The sequence below is a fragment of the Beta vulgaris genome, chromosome 5, assembly GCF_026745355.1.
Source record: "Beta vulgaris subsp. vulgaris cultivar EL10 chromosome 5, EL10.2, whole genome shotgun sequence".
Taxonomy (NCBI): Eukaryota; Viridiplantae; Streptophyta; class Magnoliopsida; order Caryophyllales; family Amaranthaceae; genus Beta; species Beta vulgaris.
This window is the reverse complement of record NC_079206.1, coordinates 23,466,038-23,486,148: the sequence shown is the minus strand read 5'-3', so window position 1 is coordinate 23,486,148 and position 20,111 is coordinate 23,466,038. Positions and strand designations below refer to the sequence as shown.

The following is a 20,111-nucleotide window of genomic DNA, read 5'->3' as shown; positions in this document are numbered from 1 at the left end:
AAAGGGGGGCCACCACTTGTTGCACACCTAAATGTAGGTTCTACTGAGGAAGGTGCTTCCAAGACCTCATTTAAACCATTTAAAAAGACCTCAGCTGCTTCCTTTAAAACTAAAGCACCTAAAATTGCCAAAAAACACAAACCCTAAACCAAACCCAAAAAAACCCAAATATGAGCCTTCAACTATTGCTCTTCTAAATGAACCTCCTCCACAACAACCAGAAAGGGAAGTACTTGAATATATAGATTTATATGATGATCTTAGTGATAGTAGTGACAGTGATGTTGAATTTAGTGATGAAGAATATGAAGATAAGAGTGATGATGATTTGTTTGTTGAACATGTGGATCATGACATTAATGAGAGAGCGACTAGGAGTTTGGGAGCAATTAGATCTGACAACACACAAAAGTCTATAGTAGTGAGTGATGTAGTTGGAGCAGAAAGTGAATTGGATGATGATGACATAATTATGGCTGATGATGAAGTGTTAAACGGATCTGAGGAAGAACTTCATAGTCCTCATAACTCTGATAATGAGGTTGATGGTGCAGGGGGTAGGGTATATAATCCATCTACTAACTTTAGAGGGAAAGTAGAATTACTACTTGGTTTGAAGTTCCCTGCCCCTGATGTGTTTAGGAAAGCACTCCAGTATCATGCCGTTCAAGAGGGGTAGTATTCTACTTTCTTCATAATGGCAAGAATAGGATGACTTCATATTGTAAGAATAGGTGTGAGTATCAGTGGAAAAAAGGGAGATTTGGTGAATGCAACTGTATATCTAAGAGGAAGTGCAAGTTTAGGGTTTATGCCAAGCAATTAAGAGGTGAAGGAGGAACAGTTCAAATCAAAAGTATGGATTTAGCTCATAGGTGTGATTATCAGAGTCACAACAGGAAGGTTACCTATGCATACCTAGCTGACAAGTATCTAAAAGATTGGAGAGACAACCCAACTTGGAAGTTATCTGCTTTTATGCTGAAATGTAGAAGAGACCTAGGGGTGGAGGTGAAGTATTACAAGTGTTACTATGCTAGACATAGAGCTTTCTATATGATTTAGGGTGATGCTGCAGAACAATACAAAAGGGTGTGGGATTATGGTGCAACTGTAAGGAAGTACAATGAGGGTAGCAATGCAGTTGTGAAGTGTGAGAGGATTGAGAGGCCACCTCCTCTATTTCAGAGAATGTATATATGTCTTCAACCTTACAAAGAAGGGTTCATGGATAGATGTAAACCAATATTGGGGGTTGATGGCTGCCATTTAAGGGGTCCTTATCCTGGAATCTTGTTGACTGCAGTGGGGAAGGATGGTAACAATAATATATTTCCAGTGGTATGGTGGATTCCGGATTTTCTACAGATTTATCGCTTGTAAATTTGTTCGTCCTTGATTGAGATTAGCGCTGGTTTTTCTCCATATTTCCGACTGCGTCAACTTTAGCTTACTTTTGAACTGATTCTCACAGGGAAAATTCAAAGAAGCAATGTAATCCATCAAGTTGATCAATGATGATGCTTTCAAGTACCTGAATGACATACCTGCTTCAAGCTGGTCCAGGCATGCTTTTTCCACCAAAAGCAAGTCAGGTATGTTGTTAAACAACTGTTGTGAAATTTTCAATGGTGTGATTAGAGAGGCTAGGGCAAAACCTATTCTGACAATGATGGAATGGATACGGAGGTGGGTCATGAAGAGATGTTGCCAAAAAAGAGAAGGATTGTTGAAATTTGAGGGCCTCATAATGCCATCAGTAGTAAAGATGGTTGAGAAGCAGAAAGAGTACATAAGGAATTGTGATGTTAATCAAGCTGATGTGTGGGAGAGTGAGGTTGACCATACTGGTGACACCTTTGTGGTAGACTTAGAGAAGAAGAAATGTGGATGCTTTAGGTGGGAGTTAATGGGGATTCCTTGTTGTCCTGTTTTGGCTTGCATTGAAAAGAAGAGGTTAAATTATGAGGACTACGTTCATGAGGCCTACTAGGTTAATGCATACAAAGCCACATATGCACCTCCATTCCATCCTATGCTTGGACAGAACCAATGGGAGAAGACAGAGCAACATGAACCTGAGTCACCAAAGATCAGAGTGATGCCTGGGAGGCCAAGTCAAAAAAAGAGAAGGAAAGAGGCAGGGGAGGTCAATGAAAAGAAAAGAAACAAGTGTTCAAACTGTGGACATGTGGGACACAACAAAAAGAAATGCAAAAATCCTCCTAAGCCTGAAGCTCCTAAGTCCAAGGGAGGAAGGCCTAAGTCTACTGATCCAGTTGTGCAAAACCAGGAGAAAAAGAAGAACAGAAAAGAAATGTTGAACAAGGTCAATCAAGCCAGCAACAATCTCCACAGCTTAGCCAACCATCTCAAGCTAGTTGTGTCTCAATTACTTAATTAGCCATAACAGACTTGTTTTTCTTTTGTATCTCAAGCAATGTTAACTATGTTGGTTATATTGTTGGATGTCATGGATTATTTAGTGCAACTTTGTACTTATAACTTACTACATGACAGTTAATATATGTCATGAATGATTTTGTGCAATGATATAATGATTTGGTGATGATTTATGAGTATACAAGTAGACTGACAGCAAGTTTATTAGTTTGAGTTTGTGTATGATTTATTAATGCACTAACAACAACCTTACTCAAGTAGTTTGAGTTTGTGTATGATTTATTAGTGCACTAACAAAAAAATCCTTTTATTTTTATACTTAAAAACAAAAACTTCTACCAACTCCATTGAGAATAAGTTCAAGTCTTCTCTTCTTGGTGTAGGCCGTCAAAACAACTACTTCATCCAATTTCTACAAATCAAATTTCTGGGATTGTAAAGTTACAATCTTTCTGGGTTTTTACCCACTTCTTGATGCGGTAAGAACTTTTTTAGTGAACACTTATTCTATTAATGTAGCTCTTGAAAATATGTCATTCTTCAGAATTATTCATCATCATTTTTATGTTATTCTGTTTTCTGTGCAAAACCCAGTTCAAATTTTGATCCATGTTTAGTAGAAGAACTTACTTTCTATCACTAATTGAGCATATATGTATATACTTCTATGAAATCTTTGTTATTTACTTTTATGTCTGATTTGCGCAATTTTGTTTTCTTTCTGAAGGTCGAAAACAAAGGTATTTGTGGGGATGATAATCTTGAAGGGGAACTTGCTGTTGTAAAGATGTTGTGTTTTAGTGTAATTTTGTTGTGATGTTATGATGTTGCTTTGTTCTCTTTAATTTTTGAGATGTGGAATAAATCTGGGTTGGTTGGAGGGGAATATATGGAAGAATGAGTAAATGGTTGGTTAGACAAGTGAGAATTGGCAATTAAATGTTAATGCATTGAAGGAATGAGGAGGACAGAGATTGAGAGATTGAGAGGAAAGAGAATTTTGTTAGTGGGAATTGGAGGGAAATAAAAAAGAAAAGGGAAAAATTGGGAGTTAGTAAGTCTCGTGGTCCACACGTGACCATTTTTGGCCGAAAAACATAAAGTCAACGCCGGAAAACTGTTCATGGTAGTGGTCAACAAAGTTAAATGTGAAACTTGTAGTTTTGGACAAAAAAATGAAAACAAGGTAGTTTTTCACAAAATTTAGCAAAAAGTAGGTAGTTTTGGACAAAAAATCCTTAATCAAAAGATATTGGTTATTTTTAGCCAGCCTTTCATTAAGATTAAGTACATACCTATACCGACCTTCTCTAATAGTAATATTTATAATAAATCACTTGTTGGATGTTGTTCGGGAACAAGATGCACTCCAATCTTGTAAAGAAGGGATGTATAAGGGCATGTTCTTTTCGGCATAAAACAGCTGAAGTGAACTGAACTGAACTGAATTGAACTGAATTGAACTGAATTGAACTGAACTGAACTGAACTGAACTGAAATGAATAGTGATATGTGAGAGTCAAAGTATTGTCAAGAGCTGAACTGAACTGAACTGAAAATAAGCTGGGGAGAACAGGCCCTAACTAGGGGACATGAACATCTTAGGGCTTGTTCTCTTCGGTATAAAATAGTTGAACTTAACTGAAATGAATTGAACTGAACTGAATTGAACTTAACTGAACTGAATTGAACTGAACTGAAATGAATAGTGATATGTGAGAGTAAGGGCCTGTTCTCCCCAGCTTATTTTCAGTTCAATTCAGTTCAATTCAGTTCAATTCAGTTCAGATCAGTTCATATCAGTTCAGTTCAGTTCAGTTTAGATCAGATCAGTTCAGTTCAGTTCAGATCAGTTCAGCTCTTGACAATACTTTTACTCTCACATATCACTATTCATTTCAGTTCAGTTCAATTCAATTCAGTTCAATTCAGTTCAGTTCAGTTCAGTTCAGTTCAGTTCAGCTGTTTTATGCCGAAGAGAACAAGCCCTAAAAGTATCGTCTAGAGCTAAACTGAACTGAACTGAATTAAACTAAATTGAATCGAATTGAACTGAATTGAACTGAACTTCACTGAATTGAACTGAAAATAAGCTGGGGAGAACAGGCTCTTAAGTTTTATGATTTAGCAATTATGTTAGTATATAAGAGTCATTACTTTCTTTATGTATCTTATTCTATATGGGTTTGCTGTTAGCCTGTTAGCTTGAAGAGTAGTGACATAAGTATATCATGGATGACCCTGGTAAAAAATATATATCATCGAATATGAATTATAGTGCGAGTGAAGAGAAAGCCAAAATATGAGTGTTTGAGCAAAATTAGTTTTATGGATTAGGTTAATTAGAGATCCAAGTTATAGAGTGATTAGGTTAGATTAGGGGAGATCATGCATGGAAGCCTTGTAACTTGTAAGTCACTGTGTCATACATATTACTAAAATCCCTAGTGCATCATTTGATGCTTTATCTTCCGTTTTTGATAATTTAACATTAACGGCCCGCTTGGTAGTCATTAATAAATTGCGGTAATGGGAATGAATTTTAAGTGTAATTTTATTAGGGAAGCACTCTTAAAATCTCCATAGTGAGGCATTTTTTCTCCATGGGCAAGCAATCTCATTGTTGAACTTGTGTTTTTGTCTCTAAGGGGAAGCAATTTACATTACTACTCATTACCACCTACAAGGTGGTATTGGATGGGAATGAAAATTCAAGAAGGAAAGTTGACACTTTAGGATAAATTAGCATTGCTATGGGAATGGACAATGATATTCTTCAAAAATTCTCACACAAATTTATTCCCATTACCACCATTTATAACCAACTACCAAACAAGCAGTAAGTTTTCTTCTGTATTCATTGTTGTTTTTATAAAGCATATTCCATGTTATTCTTATTTGTGAATGCATTATTGAATAAGTAGTTGATCCTAATGTTTTCAGCATCAACCATTGGGATTGTACGAATGGACAAAATTTTTTAGACAGTTTTGGACTTTATCTAGTTTAATATATAGTTTAAGTGCCATAGTTTGGAAAAAAAAATGAAATCGTGAGAATATTAATTTAGTAGTTTTTTTTTTTTTTGAGGGGAAAAGCAAGCTAACATCAATTTGAGGACAAATTGTCCATCAAAATATACGGAGCTACTTCCGGGGGATAGTGGTTCTCACAAATATGTTCAGTCCTAAAAGGGGTTACCTTAACTAAGGTGTGGGCAACATAATTCCCATCACGCTTGACATGAGACCATACGTGGAATTAAAATGAACACAAGAAGATAAAATATTATGGAGAATGATATCAAGATCCACAAGATAGATGGCATGCTTAGAGAGGCGATTTATCACCGTTTGACAATCTGACTCCACGATGACTTCATGTAGACCATAACGTTTGCCCAAGCGAGTTGTCATTTCAATGGCCTTAGCTTCCGCAATCTCCGCAATCCAATGCTCGAACCCTGCAAATAGCAGTAAAGATTACACCACCCACTGAGTCACGGGTAACAACGCTAAGAGCTACCCATCCTACAGTAGCGAGTGAGGCGTCGACATTCAATTTAGTAACTCCCACTGGTGGAGCAAACTAGTAGCGAGCACTGGCAGCAGCACTTCGAGTCCCAATTTAATAGATTTGTACAGTGTATTAGCCATGCTCATCAACAAGCCTACTATTAACTCGGTCAATCAGAATATTATCTGGTGAATGTTGTTTTTAAAAACAAGGGAGTTTCGCTCACTCCAAAGGCACCAAGCAAGAAAAGCACCTTTAATGCGGATCTTCTTATCAAGCGCACGCCAATTAAGGATAGCTTAATTCATTGGGCAGCAAGGGCCAAGCCTCTGAGATCATCACAACCACTATCAACCCAACAATCACGCAAGAAGGTGCAACCAAAAACAGCATGTTCTTGAGTTTCAAGCTCGCCATAATCTCTAGGACAAAGGTCATCATCAATCATGTGGCGATGCTTAAGTAAACCACAAATCGGGAGAGTGTAGATGCACAACCGCCAAAGAAAATGCTTGACTTTAGGACTTACCTCCATACTTCAAATGTCTACCAAGCTTAATGGATCTTATCAAGATTTCCTCCCTTACCAAGCATATAAGCCGTCTTCACCGAGTAGCATGCTTCCTTGGTGAAGGCCCATGTCAAATCATCTCTTTCATTAAATAAAGCTTCAATCATGGGCACCTTCCATTGCATTATATCAAAATCAATGAGCTCACTTACCACACTTAAATCTTCTTGCTTATCACTAGTAATGTATCACCCACTGTCATCTAAGACCCACGGATCATCCCATATTTTGATTTGAGTGCCACTACTAACGCGCTACACCATGCCTTCCTTCAGGAGAGCCTTTGAGCTCCAAATACTACTCCACGAGTAACTATTAGAACATCCACGAGGGCCTTCTAAAACAACAATGAATATATAGTCTATTCCTTCTTGTTGATTATAACCTTTTACTCCATAGTCACTAAGTATTGTTTTATCCAAAGCATTTGCGAGCAACATGCAACTGCTGCTACATATTCTGCTTCAGCAGTGGATAAAGCAACTATGTTTTGTTTCTTGGTACTCCAAGAAACTAAACTATGACTAAGGAATTGCACCATATCTGAGGTGCTTTTCCTATTTACAAGATCTCCAGCATAATCTGCATCTGCATATCCTCTTAGCTCAAATGTATCACTTCTTGGATAGTAGAGTCCAAGATCATCTGTTCCTTTAAGATATCTAAGAATTCTCTTCACGACAGTTAGATGAGACTCTTTTGGATTTCCTTGAAATCTAGCACACAAACAAACACTGAAAGTTATGTCTGGACGACTAGCAGTTAGATACAAAAGTGAACCAATCATTCCTCTATATTTTGTTTGATCAACACTCGTTCCTATAGAGTCTTCATCTAATCTAGTTGAAGTTCCCATAGGAGTGTGATTTATCTTTGAGTTTTCGAGGCCATATTTCTTCAATAGTTCCTTTATGTATTTTGTTGGTGAACAATTATTCCCTTTTCAGTTTGTTTGATTTGTAATTCAAGAAAGAAATTTAACTCACCCATCATACTCATTTCAAATTCATTACTCATGAGATTTGGGAATTCTTTGCACAGTGTTTCATTTGTTGCTCCGAATATGATGTCATCAACATATATTTGAACAAGTAAAATGTCAGTTCCTTTCGATTTTAGGAACAAGGTTTTATCAACCTTTCCCCTTTTAAAATTGTTTTCTAAAAGGAACTTAGATAATCTTTCATACCAAGATCTAGGCGCTTGTTTTAACCCATAAAGAGCTTTATCAAGCTTGTAGATATGGTTTGGGAGATTACTGTTTTCAAAGCCTGGGGGTTGTTCAACATATACATCTTCATTTAAGTAGCCATTTAAAAATGCCCACTTAACATCCATTTGATATAATTTAAATCCCATGTAAGCAGCAAATGCAATTAAAATTCTAATGGCTTCTAATCTAGCTACAGGAGCAAAGGTTTCTTCATAGTCTATTCCTTCTTGTTGATTATAACCTTTTACTACAAGTCTAGCTTTGTTCCTGACAATGGTTTCATATTCATCTAGTTTGTTTCTAAACACCCATTTTAAGCCAATTACTTTTTGTTGTTTAGATGAGGGAACTAGATGCCATAACTTGTTTCTTTCGAACTAATTTAATTCAGCTTGCATGGCAGTGATCCAATCAGAGTCAGTTAGGGCCTCTTCATGATTTCTTGGTTCCATCATTGATAGGAACGCATGAAATGCACAAAAATTCCTTAACTGAGATCTAGTTTTCGTACCTTTGGATATGTCGCTGATTATGAGTTCCATTGGATGTGACTTTTGTAGTCTCCAAGGTTTTGGTTGAAACTCTCTTATAGGAACATGTTGTTCCTCATGAGTTCCTTGAGTAGATGAGGAATTGTGATCAGTTGTTCCTCTGTTAGCCTCGGTAGACTCTGTTCCTTCATCTTGAGGAACAAGAGCATCTTCTCCTCCTTGAGGAACAGGAACATCATCGATGTGATTATCTCCAATATCTCATAGTCATCAACCTGTATGCTTGGATTGTATTTGTCAGATTCATCAAAGATTAGGTGAATACTTTTTATACATACTCAATCTATAACTTTACTATGTGATCAGTATCCTAAAAATATTGCTTCATCACTCCTTGCATCAAATTTCCAAGATTATCTTTTATTATTGCACAAAACACTTGCAACCAAATGTTCTAAAATAGTGATTTGGTTTCTTTCCAAAATAAAGTTCATAAGGAGTTTTTTAATGATAGGTCTCATCATGGCACGATTAATTATGTGACAAGCAGTATTAACAGCTTCAGCCCAAAAGTTCCTTGGAAGTTCACTAGCAATTAACATGGTTCTAGACATTTCCTCCAAAGTTCTATTTTTCCTTTCTACAACACCATTTTGTTGTGGTGTTCTAGGGGCAGAAAAATTATGATCTAGGCCATTATCTCTGCTTAAGTCATCAAATTTATAATTTTCGAATTCTTTGCCATGATCTGATCTAATGTGCATTATTTTATGACCACTTAAGTGTTTGAACTCTTTTAGCAAAGACAAGGAACTCATCATAAGTTTCATCTTTACTAGTGAGAAAAATAACCCAAGTATACCTAGAGTAGTCATCTACAATACAATACATACCTCTTTCCACTTCTGCTTTGAATTCTCATGGTCCACATAAGTCCATATGAATTAATTCTAATGGTTTAGTGGTACTTACAATCGTTTTAGATTTGAAAGAGGATCTTACTTGCTTACCTCGTGCACATGCATCACAAACTTGATCAATATGAAATTTTATGGATGGTAATCCTAAAACAAGATCTTTTGATCTAAGTTTCTCAAGTAATGAAAAGCTAGCATGTCCTAGACGCTTGTGCCAAAGAAGTGAATCATCTTCAATAACACTAAGACAAGTTAAATTGATTTGAGGAACAAGGTCAGATCCACAATATGTGTTTCCCTTTCCTTGTTCCTTCCAAGATAACCTTCTTAGTTTTAATGTTGATGATCAAGCATTTTTCTTTATCAAATTTTACAGTATTTCCCTTGTCACAGAATTGAGAAATGCTTAATAGATTATGTTTTAGACCTTCAACTAAAAATACATTTTCAATGGAGTGTAGTGGTGACTTACCAACCTTACCCATAGTATGTTCCTTTCTTATTTCACCAAATGTTACACTCCACCTTCATAGGTTGTGAGTGAGAGAAACTTAGTTTTGTCTCCTGTCATGTGCTTGGAACAACCACTATCGAGATACCATGTGTTGTTCCCCCTCACTCCAACCTGCAAAAATCAACTAGTTGTTAGTTGTAGGAACCCCATCTTTCGTGGGTTCCTGTTCTTGACTAGGATTTGTTTTGACAACCCATTTTTTCTTACTTATTTCACATTTTTCCAATCATTCAGATTTTAGGACATTGATTTATGTAATGACCTACCTTGCCACAATACATACAAAATTTTCACTAGGTAGATCAACATATTTCTTTGTCTTGTTCCTTTTCTTGTAGTTTTCAAAACCAAGACCTTCCTTTCTTTTGGTCTGTGGTTTCTCAATCCACTTAGGAACTTCATGATTTTGCCTCTGTTCCTTGCGACAACCAGTTCCTTTTTAAGATTCAGATCTGTTCCTTTAAAAATTTTTCTTTTATTCAATTTTCAATCTCAGATCTGTATCCTTTCAAAGGGTTGATCTTATATCAAAGGAACTCAGAACAGGGACAAACTCCTTCAAGTGTGAAATCTCTAAATTAATTAGATAATTTTCATTTTTCAAACTTTCATATATTCTTTGATTTTTAAGTTTTTATCAAATAAATCAAAGAATCTTTTTCAACATCTGTTCTCATTTTCTTAAGCCATTCTATGTGTTCCTTGCAGACTTTAAGGCTTGTTCCGTTTGTTACGTTTTTCACGTTCATCTCTACATTCAAGAATTGCATCATAAAGAAGATCATATATTTCAGCCTAGTTTTACATCTAAGTCTGACTCAAGACCATGTTGACTTACCTCAACTTTTTCTTCATCTTCTTTTTCGTCATGTTTGCCATGAGGCAAAGGTTTGCTGTTTCTTCAGTTTTGTTTCCTCTTCTTCTTCCGTCTCTGAATCTCCCCAAGCAGCTATCATAGCTTTGCGCCATTTGCCTTAGAGAAAGGTGCTTTGATTCTTTGTTCCTTTCAGCAAAGCGTTCCTTGTTCCTTTCTTTGGTTTTGTCATTTTCCCAAAGAGGACATTCCTTGATGAAGTGATCTGTACTACCACATTTATGACAAGCAGCTTTGTTAGAAAATTTCTTAGTTTTACCTTTGAAGTTTCCATTCTTCATCTTTCGAAATTTTCGAACCATGAGGGCTGCTTCTTCTTCTTCTGAGTCCGAATCATCTTCATCATCTGCTTTGAGAGCAATTGATTTTGATTTGGAGCTTTCACCATATTCAGTATCAAGGTGAAGCTCATGAGTCATAAGTGACCCTGCCAGCTGTTCTAAGTTGAACTTAGTGAAGTCTTTTGTTTCTTGAAGAGAGTGACTTTAGCCATCCATCTGTCCTTAGGAAGACTCCTAAGAACCTTTCGAACCTGTTCCTCAGATGAAATAAACTTTCCAAGAGAAGCCAACTCATTAATAATGTTAGTAAAACGAGTAAACATGTCTCGGATGCTTTCCTTAGTTTCATGCAGAACAGTTCATATTGATTCATAAGTAAATCAATTTTGATCTTTTAACTTCATTAGTTCCTTCTGGGTTACTTCTAGTAAATCCCTATTTGCTTTGCGGATTTGCATCCCATGATCCTATTATGTTCATGGGGTCCAAGTCCACAATGCAACAGTTTAATAGCCATGGCATTTACTTCCATTTTTTCAAAATCAGATTTGTCATAATCAGAGAGGGGTTTTAGAGTTACCTCATTTTTGTCATTTGTAGTTGTGACTTCGAAATCACCAACTTCAATGACTCTCCATACCTGATAGTTTTCAGCTTTGATGAATATCTCCATGCGGTTCTTCCAATAGTTGTAGTACTTCCCATTGAACATAGGAGGCCTTTGAGTGGAATAACCTTCTTCAAGTTTCTCGGTGGTATTCATTGTTCCTTGGATCTTTTTCTCAATAGGGTTTCCTATCTTACGTGAGTTCTAGCTCTGATACCAATTGTTATTTCCCTAGGAACACTACAAGAGGGGGGTGAATTGTAGGTGTAGAAATAAACGTAACTTTTTGCGGAAATTAAAACTTAAACGAATAAACAAGCTAGAGGAACACAAGGGATTTTTACGAGGAAAAACTTCTTGGCCCACAACAAGAAGAAACAACCTCGACCACTAGGGATTTTAAACTCAACTCTTTCACTAATTAGGCCAAACAACTTTGTTACAACCTAATTCTAACTCGAGCCACACCTTGAGTTCCTAAACTCAAGTTCCTGAGCCACTGTTCCCTTAACAGAGTTCCTCTCAACTTCACTCGAAGTTTTCTCACTCATAGCTTACTCAAAGCTCTCTCTTACAGAACTTCACTCAAAGTTCCCTTACCCCAAAAACCAAAATACAATTGATCGAAATAAGCTTAGTGGAATTAGAGTAAGAAGCAAAGAACAAATGGCTATTATGAGAGAATGAAGGCACTGACACTTAATAGTTAAACTCACTTAATTACTTAGTCAGACACACTTTGGAACTTATTAGACTTCAATATTTATAGTGACAAACATAAGAACGTGGGATTAAAATCGAGTTCATGTTAATCCATTAACCCATGATGTTCCTTCCCTAAGGAACACGTTCTTACATCATGTCCCATGATCCCATGATCTCTTTGAACGTGGATATTTTTAGCCACTCTCCTAATAGATTAGGAGTTCTTGAGCTTTTCCGAAAATCAGTTTAATTAAAAACATATTTAAAACTGAATTTTAATCTTTAAGAAAATATTATCTTTTAAATCTTCTTAAAAACCGGATAATTATTTTCTTTTTTTTCGAAAAAAAAATCTTTTCTTAAAAGATTTTCTATTAAAACTGATTTTCACTTAGATAAAACTTTTCCTATTATTTAGGCATGACTTACTCAATTACTATTGAACCGTTATACGTTCAGCTAAGTCTAGTTCCTTTTAATATACAGTTCCTTTAACAGATTCGTTTAGTGCCATTAGTTTGTTCCTTAGAAAGGAACAAACTCTCATTCTCAAATAAATACGATGTTCCTTACCATCCTTACTTGTTCCTTTACAATGGAACTAGAAAATAAAACGTCTTGCTTTTATTCTTCTTGATCCAATGCTGCTCCAGTATCACTTTTGAGAAACATCTTCACTTAGCCTTCGAAATCCTTACTTGGCTTCTTCCTTGACTTAGCATTCTCTTTGTTCCTTTCAATGATACCTTAGAAAACCATACACTTAAATAACTAATTAGTTCACTACTTAGTTTGCATCTTTGTTTTTTTTGTCATCATCAAAAGTAGGGTTCAACACCGAGGAACTTCCCGGGATCCTTGAGCACAAGAAGAATTGAAGACTTTGCACTTGGAGCCAAGGAACAAAGAAAAGTGGCCAGGCTCGGTTAAATCGGGCGGCCTAGCACGATCAGACGCCCAAGAGACACAAACCACTTTAGTTGCGGGCCTGATCAGGCGCTTTTGCCCTGTTGTAAGTCGATGTTGAAGCTTGATCGGGCAGTTCGACCAGATGAAGTCGGGCGCCCATGAAGATGCTTCTGTCTATGCACTACTGGGGTAGTAGGCGGCCCGATGACATCGGGCAGGTCGGCACGATCGCATCTAGTTTAATGAGCCCGATTACATCGGGCATGCTTGGCTCGATCAAGCGGTGATCCGCCATGCGCGTTTGATGAATTTCGGGCTATTTTTATAAGACTTTTTCCTAATTGTTTTAGGGCTAGTTTAAATAGCCAAATTAGAATTTCTTTTATTCATCTTTGTTTTAGCCATTAGTTTTCATAGTTTTCTGTAGAGAGTGATTTAAGAACCCTATTTTATTGCTTTTTGCTTTAAATTCAAGATCAAACCTTTGGATTATTCACAAGTTCAATACAATTCTTCAATTTGGTAATATTTCTTTATTGCTTTCTCTATTCTTGATTAGATTACTTTCTTAGTGATTTGCAATGTTTCAAAGTATGAGTTTTCATATTGATTTTGTTATTGTTTTCATTAATATGAGTGAGTAGTTTCATTTCTAGCATTGTGGGGATCTATGAATGCAATTATGGATATATTTATAGATTAGTGTAATTGCCTTGTATTTGTTTCATGTGGTTGAATCATTCATGCTAGATTGATAAGTTAGGCCGCCTGATTCATATTTCTAATATCGCAATACTGAATTTGCTTTGAGAGGAGAGATACCGTATAGACTTTCAATCATTAAGAAAAGTGATCCTTGACCATGTGAGATCGGCTAGGTGCTCTTTGAGGGAGGTAATGTTCGAGATAAATTACATGTGCCCTAGATAAAGTGACTTATTAGGTGGTTGTTATTCGTTCCTGATTTCTCGAGTTGTATGCATACTGATCCATAATCCTAGTTTTTTATTAATTGATTCATACCTTCGTGTTTAATTCTGTTATTTGCTTAGTTTAGTAACACAACCATCTTCATTCTTATTTAGTTAGTATAATAATATTAGAGTTCAGATACAATAATATAACTTTCTCCCTGTGGATTCGATCCTGACTTCCCTGACTACTAATTAGTGGACCTTAGGTTATTTTTTATTAGGTGATACGACTTTAGCCAGTCAAATTTTCGCTTCGTTGCCGGGGAGACGATTTATTCATAAGGCTCGAGGTTTAGATGAAGGTTGAATTGGTTAGGATAAGGTAATGATCATGGATTTGAATTATATAGTTAAGGTTTGATGGGGTTGAAGGATTTGAATGAGGTGTAGAACTTGTGTGCAAGCCCCCTATCTTGACTTTTTATTTATTTGCTTTTGGCTCTTTTATTGTCCTGTGTGTTTTCTTTTGCTTTTTTTTTCCGCACTTTGAATTTTTTTACTTTTTTTTATTTTGCTTGGCACTGATTTATTTTTATATATAGTAAGGCTTGCGCACAAGTCATTGGTTTAGGGTATTGGAAGGCTTGAAGGCTATTTGTGGAGCTTTGATGTTGAAGGGATTGTTTGGTTTATGATCATGGACATGATGGTTTAAGAATGATGGAGGAAAGAGGGGAAGAACTCCTGATCCAAAGTATGTCATCTTTTTCATTTTTCTTTATTTTTTATTTTTTATCTCCTTTTATTATTATTAGTCAAGTTAGTTAGTTGATTTAAGTTTCATCATTGAATTAGAATCATACATAAAAGGATTTTTTAACTAAAATAATACAAACTTTTTGCTCGTTCTCTCGCAATAATACAAATTTTTGGTTATTTTTAAATAATACATACTTCACACCAAAATTCCTACAGCAAGTCAAGTTGACCTGTGACCTTTAAAACAGGTAAAAAAAAATTTAACGAAATAAAATTCCTTTGTATCTCCTCCCCCCCCCCCCCCCCAAACCAACTGAAACCCCTCCCCTACCACATCCTCACCCTCACCCACACCCCTCACACGGAACCACCCTCCTCTACCCCACAGAACCATCCCCGGCCCACCATGAAACCACCATCCCAGCCACAAAACCTTCTTCTTCCACACTGCCATAGCTGAGCAGAATCACCACACCAGCATCAAAATAACCAAAAAAAAAAATTGCGACACATAATCGCCATCTCATATCATATATTTCAATAAACTATCAATCGAAATTTGGTGCAAGATGAAAAATTAATATTAACAACAAACTTCAATCAAAAAAAAGTTCTACACATTTGTTGAATGCGACAATCAATGAAAGCGACAAAAATTCACTATAACATCCAAAAAACAACAGGATTCTGTAAAAGAACATGAAAAAATTTCTAGAAAATCGGAAACCTAAGCAACTAAAATATGCAAATCAGATGACGACAAGTAATCCACAGGTGATCGCCGGAGAAAAAAGTGGGGAAATAAGTAGATAGAAATTGACTTTTGCGAAATTGAAACCACTAGAGCGCCACCACCAAATTCGAAACATCACCACCACGAGCACCAAAGTCGAATAGATCTGGGTTGTGGAGGTCTGAATTCGGTGTTAGTTTATGGCAGTTGTGGAGGAATGGAAAAGGAAAAGGACAGGAGGTGTTGGTCGACCGGTTGCACAAGAAAAGAGTGAAGCTTAATGGCGGAAAAGATAGAGAAGAATGAAAGGGAAAAAAATTGAAGAAGAATAACTAGAGCAAACAAAGAAGAGGGAAATAACGATAAAAATCCATGTCACCAATTTACCTGCACCAATAAGTGATAACCGGTCATGACCTACTGGATGAATTTTGGTCAAAAGTTTGTATTATTAGAAAATAATCAAAAGCTTGTATTATTGCGAGAGAAAGGGTAAAAGTTTGTATTATTCCAGTTAAAAATTCCTACATAAAATGATGGAAGGCCAATGGAGATAAAAAGAAAATGTGATTATTTTATTAATTGAAAATGAATGAAATAAGGCTTATTAGAAATAAAAATCCTAAATGAAATAAACTCGACAGGAAGGGAAATGAAGGATCTAGGGAAGGGACTCTCTAACTTAACTTAGAAAATCAACGTTAAATGACAAACCCCCCTGCACTGTTGATACGATACCCAAGGGGTTTGTTGTTTTTGCTGAATTTTGCTTCCAGCGGGATCGGAAGTCTGCCAATATCAACATGTCTTGCAGAGTATTCCTTAGGGCCCAACACGTAGGTGTTGGGTGTCCATTCCCTTGATGGTACTTGCAATAGGCATTAGGGTTCCACTTCTTGTGCCTATTTCAGGTGCAGGGTGTGGAGTGAGACTGATAGGTTGTATTGCTCCTTTCGCATGAAGCCTAGCGAATGATTTGTCTAGAGTCATGCCCAATGGAGTGAATGTTCTTTGCGGCTTTTGATAACCTCCATTTTTCAGTAGTTAGGGCATTGACATTAGAGCTAGAAGGGTTGTTATTACTCTTGTTGAAAGAGTTGTTGTTGTTGGAACCTTTGTTCTTGTTGGTATGTACATCTTCTTTGATCAGTAGGCTTATCTTATAGAGCTTCGTGAAAGACTTTATGGGTTGGAATTTAATATGATCCCTATCCTTGGACTGTAAGTTACGGATCACCAATCGGACTTGATCCTCCTGAATAGCATATTAGTCATTTGTGCAGCTTTTTCTCTCCATCTGTTAAGGAAGGTGATGAAATCTTCGTTGGAGTTTTGTTTAGTTAACTCCAACTCACGAAGGCCAATAGAAAGCTGAGTATTGTCTATATATTATTTGTGGAACTCTTCTCTGATGTAGTCCCAACTCCCAGTCATTCAGCTTAGCTTTGTTCAGTGATCTGAACCACTTGGATGGATGTGCATTGAGATTTTAGAGTCCGCCGACTAACTGTATAGTCCTAAGACTGAGATTTTATAGTCTGTAGACTGACTTTATAGTCCTAAGACTGAGTTTTTATAGTCCGTAGACTGACTTTATAGTCCTAAGACTGGGCTTTTATAGTCCGCAGACTGACTTTATAGTCCTCAGACTGAGATTTTATAATCCGCAGACTGACTTTATAGTCCTAAGACTGAGCTTTAATAGCCTGTAGATTGACTAGGGTTTACATATAGTGCAAACTAGACCTAGGGAAACTTTATAGTCCTAAGGCTAACTAGGATTTTATTGGACTTGACTTAGACGTGGATGGGAATTAGTTAGGGATAAACTTGGACTAGACTTTGTTGGAATTTAGAGTTCAAACTCTTAAGTTTTGCTTCAAAAGAATATGAGAAATCTTTATTTTGCCTTTTGTCCCACATTGAAAGAATAGAAGGGAAAAGTAAGGTTTATAAACCATTACTCTTAGTTCCCCTTTGAGTTGAGTAGCAATGAGGCTTTTAGTGGGCTTGTGGTGATGTGTGGTAACAACACGCGCGCCGGGCCAGGGTCATGGACTTTGGGCTTTGGGGAATAAACTTAATTTAACTATCTTTTTGGGTCAAAAATTTGTCAGCATTTTATGACCGTTTTGGGTAACTAATTAAGTTACTGTTTTCCCTAATTTCTCTCCCAATTTGCTGCCATGATCTTCCCATTTTCTTCACATTTTTAGCCTTGATCTGATCACATTTGATTCTCCATTTTTTAATATATATACAAGTGTTCTGCTATTCCTTGGAGAGAGAGAAAAAAAAACGCAAAAAATACAACCTATCGTCTCTTTAATTCTCCTCTTTTCTGGGCAATATTCAAGAGCGTTCTCAATCTACTTTTCTGTCAACACCGGAAATGTAGAAGTCGTGTATCCCTGGAGGTTGATTGTTGTGAGTCAGTGTGTTGTTACGGGGCAAATTCAACTTTAGGACAGTGATTATTTCACACCACGACTATTAGATAAGTCTACTTCTTTTGTTGCCCGTTTACGTTCCTGCAGACTTCACATAAAGATGCAGATGAGCATAGATTTTGAAGTAAACTAGACTTATATGGGCCTAAGTCAACTCTAATACTAGCGAATATATGGACTAAAATGAACATGGGCCTAAACGAATGCAAAATGGATTCTAATGCATATGGGCCTCGAATGAAGAATTTGGTTGACTAGATTGAATGATGGGGTTTGGACTGGGCTTAGAATTTTTAAAATTCGTTTTTGAAAGGAACCCGTTGTTTTTATCTTTTGTTAGGAAAAGATGGTGGATTAATATTGAAAAAATATATTTTTTAAACATCGTGGATTAATTATGAAGAGTCGAGTCTATCATCACCAATGCGCATCCAGGGCCAACAACTGTCCTCAATAACCAACACAAGTTCTTCCACCGCATTTTTTCCTCACCCACGCACGCCCTGAGAAACTTCCCAGGACGTCACCCATCCCTATACTACTCCCAACCAAGCACGCTTAACTGTGGAGTAACTAAGGAAATTATCTCTCTAAAAGAAAGATGCATTTTGTTGGAATGAGTAGCCTGCTAGAACCCTTTAAAGCAATCATGAGGGGTATTACATACACCCTCATTTATGAACAGCAACGCCTCGTTGCGCCTGAGAACTCCACATATTCGGCATATGGCATGTGGGTCTCCCAAGCCTGAAGATTAATCGGTGGAGACTCTAGATATTCGGTCTGACGACCTCTGGGTCGCTCCTTATGACAATGCAACCCCAGAATCCCCCCCCCCACTAGGCGCCTGAGGACTCCTGATATTCGACCTGACGGCCTTAGGGTCGCCCCAACACGTGTCACAGGGTTGCTCTGATACCATTTGTAACACCCTGTCTAATCCGGAGTCGAGTCTATCATTACCAATGCGCATCCAGGGTCAACACTAGTGGAATAAAGTGCATCTGTCACAAGGTAACTGATGCGGTTTGGCCCAAACTTCATCAGTTAAAAATATTTGATGCGGTTGTGGCCCAAAACCGCATCCGATTTTCGTTCCATATTTTTGCATAACATATGCGAACCCTCATTTCCTCATTTGTCCCAAAAATAGTGTAAAACCTTAATCTCCCCCAACCCTCATTTCCTCTCAACCCCAACCCGCCGTTTCTCGCTCTTCTCTAACTTTCTTAGTCCTATCTTCTCTCTCCTCTCACCCCCTCAGAACCTCAAACCTAATTTCCCTCTAACCCGCAGTTTCTCTCTCTTCTCTAACCTCCTCAATCCTCTCTTTTCTCACCCCCTAAGATCCCCAACCCTAAATTTGTCGTCTTCATCCTTCATTAGTCCCAAATTTGCCATAAATCTCTTGATTGCAAAGAATGAAGCGAAAATGAAGACGCGAAGAGGCCAGGAAACCGTCGCCATCTTCTAGGCTTTTCAGATTTTAGGGTTCGAAATTTTGTTTTTTTTATAATTAGTTTCAAATCTAGTTTACGTTTTTAGTTTCCTTTTTGTGAATCTAGGTTTCGTCTTTTTCAGTTAGTTTTTTGTATTTCTTTTTTGAAATTTTAAGGTTCGTAATTTTTTTTTTGTAATTAGTTTTCGATTTATTTTTGTTTTTAGTTTCCTTTTTGTAAATCTAGCTTTCATCTTTTTCAACTAGTTTTTTGTAATTTTTTTTGCCGCTTTCTTTTACTTCATCCTATTTATTTTGTCATTTGTAATAGATTTGTTGTAATATATTATATCTTAATTTCTGTTTGTTCAATTGTTATTTCCATTGTTGATTTCGTTCTAAATTCGTGCAATATAATGTTATTTCGTTGCTTTTGACATGTTGGTGTTGCTGTTGATATGTCGTTGTTGTTGTTGATACGTCTCTATTGCTATTTTTAAAATAAAAAAAAACCTTCCCACACTTTCTGGTACGGTCCTTGTTCAAAGCTGCATCAATATCTAACGAATCTAATCCGTTTTTGGACTGGATCAGTATATTCCTCATAGTTGTTGCGAGCTCACCTGATGCGGACCAAAACTGCATCAGTAAGCCCGATTTTGACCGCATGAGATGGGCTTTTTTCCACTAGTGCAACAATTGTCCTCAATAACCAACGTAAGTTCTTCCGGCGCATTTTGTCCTCACTTATGCTCACCCTGAGAAACTTCCTAAGAGGTCACCCATCCATGAACTACTCCTAGCCAAGCACGCTTG

At 36.9% G+C, this 20,111-nt stretch overlaps 1 protein-coding gene across 1 annotated transcript; it reads left to right on the top strand.

Annotated features, from left to right (window-relative positions):
* Positions 1-711: 711 nt before the first annotated feature.
* Positions 712-1,993, top strand: LOC104893324 (uncharacterized). The gene is made up of 3 exons (XM_010679420.1): positions 712-1,011; positions 1,066-1,379; positions 1,642-1,993. The coding sequence occupies exons 1-3, from the start codon at positions 712-714 to the stop codon at positions 1,991-1,993; spliced, it is 966 nt and encodes a 321-aa protein (XP_010677722.1).
* Positions 1,994-20,111: the final 18,118 nt, after the last annotated feature.